The sequence below is a fragment of the Grus americana genome, chromosome 14 (assembly GCF_028858705.1).
Source record: "Grus americana isolate bGruAme1 chromosome 14, bGruAme1.mat, whole genome shotgun sequence".
Taxonomy (NCBI): domain Eukaryota; kingdom Metazoa; phylum Chordata; class Aves; order Gruiformes; family Gruidae; genus Grus; species Grus americana.
In genome coordinates, this window is record NC_072865.1 from 20,440,066 (window position 1) to 20,449,230 (window position 9,165).

General features: G+C 52.9%; 1 protein-coding gene across 1 annotated transcript in view; it reads right to left on the bottom strand.

Moving 5' to 3' along the window:
- Window positions 1-4,528, bottom strand: part of LOC129212957 (protocadherin gamma-C5-like) — a 160,703-nt gene extending 156,175 nt beyond the window's left edge. The window contains exon 1 of the mRNA XM_054842205.1: window positions 1,968-4,528. Within this exon, the coding sequence (XP_054698180.1) occupies window positions 1,968-4,388 (2,421 nt within the window). The 5' untranslated portion in view covers window positions 4,389-4,528. The remainder of the gene's footprint in view (window positions 1-1,967) is intronic.
- Window positions 4,529-9,165: the final 4,637 nt, after the last annotated feature.

Sequence of the window (9,165 nt, forward strand, 5' to 3'; positions counted from 1 at the left end):
TGATCTTACTGGTCTGTAGTAGGGTGAGGTGCTGGCGTGTTCCCGCCATCTCCTCATCACCGTGAGAGAAACGGCAGGACGAGACGAACGCTGAAGCACTGCTTGTAGATGGATTATTTTCGATAGCTGGAAGATCCCGAGCTGTCACTCAGCTTTCCCACTTTGAACGGTGATCGCTGGTGGAGAAGCAAAACCGGGAATCCCAGGCAATGAGAAAACCACAGCAGTCACACCAGACCTACCAGATCCCATGTCTTTCGACATTCAAAACCCAGCATCATCGTATCAGTGCCATACATCCAACTCGGAATCTCTTTTGTCTGTCTCTGAGAAACCACGTCCTCACCTCCTCTGCCGGCTATAACTGCAACAGGTCTCAAACCTTAAGAATATTTTCTGGCAAATGCCGACGGCGGTTATCTTTGCTTGAACAAACCAAGGAAAAAAAGGTAGATCCCTCACGAAAAGCCGTTGTATCTCACCTGTACATTAAAACCTCGTCTCTCTTACAGTCTTATGCAGAAGACAAGGAAAGGTTAGAAAACTCTCCACATTACCTACCCGGTGGAGTAGCTCTCGAATATACACCAACGCTGAGTCTCTGTAGATGCTAATGAAAATACCTCCTCCCCTTCTCAGTAAGGTGTCGTTAGAAAATGTATTTTCCTGCTAACTCTGGTCATTTATCCAGTGGAGAATAATTTTTTCCTCCAGCTGCACCTATACACAACTTATGGCAGCAAATTAATAACCCATCAGAACGAGAAGTTATTTTGACTTTGTGGTGTTTCAGGAGTCAAGAGGTAGCAAGCATATGAGCATCTCTGTTTGAGGTCGAGAGAAGGATGTGGATATTTATATAGGGACCAGGGGACTCTGCTGAACCATGTCGGGGTCAATTCGCTGCCTCCTATATGGTGAGAATCGCCTATCACAACCCAGACACACCTTTTCATGCATCTTCACACACCGCAGTACCCTTTTAAATTGCTGTGTTAATCGATGTCTCCAGTTCCAGGATTTTCTCTCCCCCCTTGTACACGAACCTCCGGGACACAGCATAGTTAAATCCCAGGAGGACGCAGCTAAGAACCAGCCTGCATCGGAGAGGGAAACATTTTCTTCCCACATGCATATCGCATGTGAGTTTGCCTGATGGATGGCAGCAGAGAGGATTAACGACAGTAAGGTTAGTTCATATGGAGCATAAGGTTATGTCTCAGCTTACATTCCCACCACACACAAAAGCACCAGTACAAAGTCACAATATTTCGGCAAGATCTAGGATCAGCACAAAAAATCTGTGTGGACCTTCACCGGGAACCTTACAGTGTAATTTTCTCTCAACTTGAAAGCAGTCATTTTTATGTGCCACTAACGGACAATTAAATTTCTGTCGGATCCAAAGGATCCAAAGGATCCGATCCAAAGTAATGGAGCCCAGTAGTGGGAAAAAAACCTCGATGGGGTATCAGAGGAATTGTTCATCATCTAATACAAACCTATTAGTAGAACTTTGAGTGTCCTTAAGTGGGATTGATAAATTCTTTTGTTGAAGGTGATTTCAGAGTAACCTGAGACTTCAGAGATGTTGGGTTTTAGGCTACAAGGTTGCCCAAAATACAGGGGACGGCAACGAAATTCTGGGAACTAGGAATTAAACAGTTTCCAGGAAGTGTCAGAGGAAGACCTAGAGACTGAAATTTCCTTGTGCAGTTAAACATGCAACGGAACCTTCCAGACTTAGAGAAAGCTAGATACGGTGAGCTCAGCTCAGCCCAGCCGGTAGAGAACATGGCACATAAAACACATACAGCAGACTCAGTTGAGGAAGAGACATTCAGGCGCTGGTGACCATCGTAAAACATGATTTCCAAGACTGCAAACCACGCACTTTGAAATGTCTCCGGCTACCGTAAGAACACTAAGCACTGCGTACGCAAATAAGGTTAAAAAAATCAACGCACCTGAAAGGAAACTTGGCGACCGTTCTCGTCAACGTGATCTCCCGTAGGGATGAGATCACCCGGAACCTCAACCGGTGCCCGGGCCGGGAGGGTATCGCAGCAGCTGCCGCCCGACAAGCGGAGCTGGCTCTTGCGCGAGTCGGCGGTGAGCGACACCTCGTGCGAGTAGGAGTGCAGGAAGGCGCGGACGCCGTCGATGCCCACGAAGTGCGAGGCCGGGACGCCGCGCAAGGCGCCGCTGCCCGCCGCCAGCAGCTGCGAGCGGCGCCAGCGCCGCAGGCGCAGCGCCAGCAGCAGCAGCAGGAAGGCGAGGAAGAGGCAGGACACGGCGGCCACGGCCACCACCAGCCACCGCGTCAGGCTGCCGGCCGGCTCGCCCGGCGCCGCCGCCGCGCTGCCCAGCTCCGACAGCAGCTCGGCCACGCTCTCGGCCAGCACCACCGTCAGCGTGGCCGTGGCCGACAGCGCCGGCCGCCCGTGGTCCTTCACCACCACCACCAGGCTCTGCCGCGCCGCGTCGCGGGCCAGCGGGAAGCGCGCCGTGCGCACCTCGCCGCTGTGCAGCCCCACGCGGAACAGCCCCGGCTCCGGCGCCTTGGCCAGCTCGTACGACAGCCACGCGTTCTGCCCCGCGTCCGCGTCCACCGCCACCACCTTGGCCACCAGCGCCCCGGGCTCGGCCGAGCGCGGCGCCAGCTCCACGCCCGCCCAGCCCGCGCCCGGCGGCGGGTACAGCACCTGCGGCGCGTTGTCGTTCTCGTCCACGATCACGAGCCGCACCGACACGTTGCTGCTCAGCGCCGGCGCCCCGCCGTCCTCCGCCCGCACCCACAGCCCCACCTCGCGCACCTCCTCGTAGTCGAAGGAGCGCAGCGCGTACAGCGCGCCCGTCTCCGCCTGCACCGACACGTAGGACGAGAGCGGCGCGCCCCGCACGCGCCCCTCCGACAGCCGGTACCGCACGCGCGCGTTCTGACCCCAGTCCGCGTCCGCCGCCCGCACCGTCAGCACCAGCGCGCCCGCCGCGTTGTTCTCGGGCAGCCGGGCGCTGTAGCGCGCCTCCGCGAACACCGGCGCGTTGTCGTTCACGTCCAGCACCCGCAGCGCCAGCACCGCGCTGCTCCACAGCGACGGCGACCCGCCGTCCGCCGCCCGCACCGTCACGTTGTACTCCGACACCTTCTCACGGTCCAACTCCTCGGCCGTCACCACGCTGTAATAATTATCAAAGGTCTTCTCCAGACGGAACGGCAGCCGCTCCGCGATGCTGCACCGCACCTCGCCGTTCGCCCCCGAGTCCCTGTCTTGGACATTGAAAATTGCGATGACAGTCCCCAGCGGTGTATCTTCTGGGACCGAACTGAATACTGACGTGATGACAATCTCGGGGATGTGGTTGTTCACGTCAGCTACCTTGATAAGAACCTTGCTGTGCGACGAGAGTCCGCCCGCGTCCCGGGCTTGCACGTGCAATTCGTAAAATGTCTGTTCCTCGAAATTCAGCTTTTCTTTTATCTCGATTTCTCCACTTTCAGGATCCAGCTTAAAAGTCTTGTCGAACTGCTCCGGGATTTTAAAGAACGAGTACTTCACCTCGGCGTTTGGCCCCTCGTCTCTGTCAGTCGCTGTCACCTGCAACACTCGACTTCCCACGGCCATGTCTTCTCTCACGGTCACCTTATACACAGACTGAGTAAATTCCGGAGCATTGTCGTTTCCATCTAACACAATGATTTGGATTGTTGTCGATCCCGATTTCATAGGACTTCCGTTGTCTGTGGCCGTCAGGGTCAAATTATGAGCAGCCTGCTCTTCTCGATCCAAAGATCGCTGCAATATTAATTCCGGATATTTCACACCATCATCTCCATTCTTCACGTCCAAGGTGAAATAATGGGTCTCGCTACACTCATAATTCTGTAAAGAGTTCACTCCTATGTCGGGATCTTGAGCTTTCTCCAATGGGAAACGCGTGCCTGGTGGGGTATACTCGCTGATTTCTAAGACGCTTTTCCTCTCTGGGAAACTGGGAGAATTATCATTAATATCTTGTACTTGTACCTCCCCTTTGTAAAGTTTCATTGGATTTTTTACAAGAATCTCAAAATTTATAACACATGTAGCAGCAGCGGCGCATATTTCTTCTCTGTCCACCCGCTCCTTGATAGATAAGTGGCCGTTTTGCAAATCCAAAAAAAAGTACTGCGTCCTACCTTTGTCAACAACGAAGGCGCCTCGATCGCGGAGCGCCGGCAGGTCGAGCCCCAGGTCCTTGGCCACGTCGCCCACGAACGAGCCCTTCGGCATCTCCTCGGGAAGCGAGTAGCGCAGCTGCCCCCACGCCGCCTCCCACGCCGCCACCAGCACGCACCACAGCAGGGATCGCTCACGCCGGCCCCGGCGCCCTCCTCTCTCCGCCATTGCAAAGCCCGGCAGCACCTGCCCGCTCGCCCCTCCGCCCACCGGAGCCGGCCTGCGGGTCACCGCTGTCGCCGCGCTCCTCCTGCCCAGCCTTCCCCCGAGCAGCCCAGCTCGGCTCGGCTGGGCTCGGCTCGGTCCCACCGCACTGCTTGTGGCTCGGATCCTGCAGCCCCGCGGCTCGCTCGCCGGCTCGCCGTTGCTCCAGCGGTCACCTCCCGCCCGTCGGCCCATCGTGAGCCAACAGCGACACTCGCAGCCACAGGCAGCAACTGCAGCGCTCTGGCGCTGCGAAGCGGCCCTCCGCGTTGCCGGCTTCACACTCCTGCTCAGACAACAGCGTCTGCTGAAGCCCCGGCTGGCGATCATCCCTAACAGTACTTACAGAAGCAGGGGTCATGCACGCATTCGGGATAGTCGCTCTGACAAGTCCTGCCCACCGCATTGCTGCATAGAATCACAGAATGACAGAATGATTGATAGAACAATGGAATGGAATGATGGAATGATGGAATGATGAAATCATGGAATCATGGAATCATAGAATGGTCTGGGAAGTGACCTTTAAAGGTTATCTACTTCAACTTCCCCCTACAATGAGGAGGGACATATTCAACTAGACACCATCTGCAAATGTGCTGAGGCCGCACTCGATCCCACTGTCTGTGTCGCTGACAAAGCTACTAAACAGTACTGGTCCCCGGACGGAGCACCGAGGGACACCACTCATCACTGATCTCCATCCGGGCATAGAGCCATTGACCACCACTCTCTGGAGGCAACCATCCAGGCAAGTCCTTATCCGCCAAATAGTCCATCCATCAAACCCATCTCTCTCCCATGTAGAGAGAAGGCTGTTGTGGAGGACCGTGTCAAAGGCCTTACAGAAGTCTGGGCAGGTGACATCCATGGCTCTTGCCTTGTGCACTGAGGTAGTCGCTCCATCACAGAAGGCCACAGGGCTGGTCAGGGAAGACTTGCCCTTGGTGAAGCCATGCTGGCTGTCTCAAATCTCCTCCCTGTCCTCCATGGCTTCTAGGAGCATCTGTTCCTTGATCATCCCAGGCTGATGGGTCAGTAGTTCCCGGGGCCCTCCTTTCTACCTTTTTTAGAAATGGGTGCAATGTTTCCATTTTTCCAGTCACCAGGGACTTCACCTGACTGCCATGACTTTTCAAATGTCATGGCTGGTGGCTTGACAGCTACATCAGCCAATTCCCTCAGGACTCTCAGATGCATCTTCACATAAGAAAGACATGGAGCTGTTGGAGCAAGTCCAGAGGAGGTCCACAGAGATGATCAGAGGGCTGGAACTCTTCTCCTATGAAGACAGACTGAGAGAGTTGGGGTTGTTCAGCCTGGAGAAGAAAAGGCTCCAGGGGGACCTTATAGCAGCCTTCCAGTACCTAAAGGGGCCTACAAGAAAGCTGGAGAGAGAATGTTGACAAGGGCATGGAGTGACAGGAGAAGGGGGAAGGCTTTAAACAGAAAGATTTAAATTAGAGGTTAGGAAAAAATTATTCACTGTGATGGTAGGGAGACACTGGAAGTGGTCTCCCAGAGAAGCTGCAGATGCCCCATCCCTGGAAGTGTTCAAGGCCAGGTTGGATGGGGCTTTGGGCAACCTGGTCTAGTGGAAGGTGTCCCTGCCCATAGCAGGTGTGTTGGAACTAGATGATCTTTGCGGTCCCTTCCAATCCAAACCATTCTACAATTTTATGATTCTATGATTCTATGAGTCTGTGAGTCTATGATCTAGTCAGGTCCCATAGACTTATGTATGTTCAAATTGCTCAGGTGGTCTCAAACCCCATCTTCTCTTGCAGTGGCAGGCACTTTGCTCCCTAGTCCCTGTCTTCAGGTTCATCCACTCGAGCAGTGTGGGAAGAGAGGTGGCCAGTGAAGACTGAGGCAAAGAAGTTGTTGAGTACCTCAGCCAGCCTCCTCCTTGTCTGCTGTTACCAGTTCGCTAGTCATGTTCATCAGGGCAGGTACCCTTTCTTTGACCCTTCCTTTTCCGGCTGACATACCTATTGAAGATCCTCTTCATACTCTTTGCGTCCTTTGCCAAGTTCAGCTCCAGCCACGCCTTCGCCTTCTTGACCCCATCCCTACACAACCGGCCAAAGTCCCTACATTCCTCCCAGGAGCCCTGTCCCTGCTTCCACTGCCTGTGCATTTCTTTCTTGCCTTTTAGTTTGACCAGCAGGTCTTTACTCAGCCGTGCCGGTCTCTTGCCTTCCTTTCCTGACTTCTTACACATGGGGATCGAGAGGTCCTGCGCTCTTTGGAAAGCATCCTTAAAGATGTGCCAGCTCTGTTCTGCTCTCTTGTCCCTCAAGGCAGTTACCCAGGGGCTTCTACTGACTCATGCCTACAACAGCTGCAAGTTTGTTTTCCTGAAATTCAGGCTCTGGACTTTACCCTTTGCCTGACCCCTGTCCCTCAGGACTGCAGACTCCACCACTGCATGATCACTGTAGCCCAGGCTGCCTCCAATTTTGACATCTCTGATTAGCTCACTCGTGTTGGTGACCAACAGGTCCCATCTGATAGGCCTGTCTATTCCCTGGCCTGAGAAGTTATCCTTCCTAAAGGGCACCTCCAACGAGCCCCTCAGGAAAGTTCAGCAGTGTGTTCAGGCCCTCCGGTACACGCAACAGGTTCCCCCTCTGTCGTGGTTTAGCCCCAGCTGGCAGATGAGCACCATGCGGCTGCTCACTCACCACCCCCAGCAGGATGGGGAGGAGAATGGGAAACACAGAGGCAAAACCTCGTGGGTTGGCATAAGAACAGTTTACTGGGACAGCAAAGGGAGAGGGAAATAGCAACAACAGTACTGATAATGGAATATACACAACGTGTGATAACAGAAAGCAATTTACCATTCTGACGACTGACTGGATGCTCAGCCCACACTCATACTGTCCTGGAGCCTCACCAACCTGTCCCTCCCCAACTAGCCCCGTTTTATGGTGAGCATGATGTCACATGTACAGAATAGCCCCCTGGCCATCTTGGCTCACCTGTCCAGGCTCCTTGTTAAGATTAACTCTGTTCTAGCCAAAACCAGGACATTATCCATCCCCTATTCTATACCACCTACATCATGCCCAGATCATACTCAGATATCATTCCTTTAGTCTATGGGCCATCCCTCTAAAATGTCCATTGAGTTAATTTAGTCTGTGACTTTGGGCTCCATCTGTCATGACAGTCTCTCGGGGCTGGAGCAATGGTGTGTGCTGATGCATTGTTGCATGCTGCATCCAGAGTTCGCGGCTGGTGTATCTGACGTGGTCCGTACTCGCAGTCTGCACGTTGAAGCTGTCGATTTTCAAGGAAGTTGCTGGCCACCAATTGCCGAAGTCAGTTCGAGTTCCATCACCTCTGCACTTTGCTCGGTTTCATCAAATTCCATCCCTCATTAATTTGGGTGATTCTTATGATAATATAATTGATACAGCATATAGGAATTTTAGCAATGATGACATACAATGGCAGGGTTATTTAGCAATTAACATCATACAATTTAATTTATTGACTATTCTCACCCAAAATCAAATCCCCTTGAGGTACACATCAGACTTTCTCATCCTTTGTCATCACCCACCAAGTGCACTCTGGTCCCTGAGCAAAAGCAGTCCTGCCGATGGGTTTGCCTTTGCCTGAAGCAGGGATAACCCACACTGTCTTCCCCAACATATTTTTCATGCATACTACAGGGACTTTATCCCCTTCTACAGGATGTGGAAGTTTTGATTGGGCAGGACCAGCTTGATTGGCAGATCCCCTAGTGTTAACTAACCAGGTGGCCTTTGCTAAATGTGTGTCCCAGTGTTTGAGGGTCCCACCACCCATTGCTCTCAGTGTAGTCTTTAACAGTCCATTGTATCATTCGATTTTCCCAGAGGCTGGTGCATGATAGGGGATGTGAAACACCCGCTCAATGCCATGCTCTTGGCCTAGCTGTCTGTGAGGTTGTTCTGGAAATGAGTCCCATTGTCTGACTCAATTCTTATTGGGGTGCCATGTCACCACAGGACTTGCTTTTCAAGGCCCAGGATAGTGTTCCAGGCAGTGTCATGGGGCACAGGATATGTTTCCAGCCATCTGGTGGTTGCTTTGACTATTGAACGTACATAGCACTTGCCTTGGTGGGTTTATGGGAGTTTGATGTAATCAATCTGCCAGGCCTCCCCATATTTATGTTTCAGCCATCATCGTCCATACCACAGAGACTTTGCCCACTTGGCTTGCTTGATTGCAGCACACATTTCACACTCATGGATAACCTGTGAGATGGCGTCCATGCTCAAGTCCACCCCTCGATCATGAGCCCATCTATATGTTGCATCTCTTCCTTGATGGCCTGAGGTGTCAAAGGCCCAACGAGCTATAAATAATTCACCCTCATGTTGCTAGTCCAGAACCACCTGAGCCACTTCAATCTTAGCAGCCTGATCCACCTGCTGGTTGTTCTGATGTTCCTCAGTGGCTCGACTCTTGGGTACGTCGCATCTACATGATGTACCTTTACCACCAGCTTCTGTAGCTGGGCAGCAATATCTTGCCACAATGGGGCAGCCCAGATGGGTTTGCCTCTGCGCTGCCAGTTGCTCTGCTTCCATTGCTGCAAACACCCCCACAGGGCATTTGCCACCATCCATGAATCAGTAGAGAGGTAGAGCATCGGCCACTTTTCTTGTTCAGCAATATCTAAAGCCATCTGGATGGCTTTCACCTCTGCAAACTGGCTCGATTCACCTTCCCCTTCAGC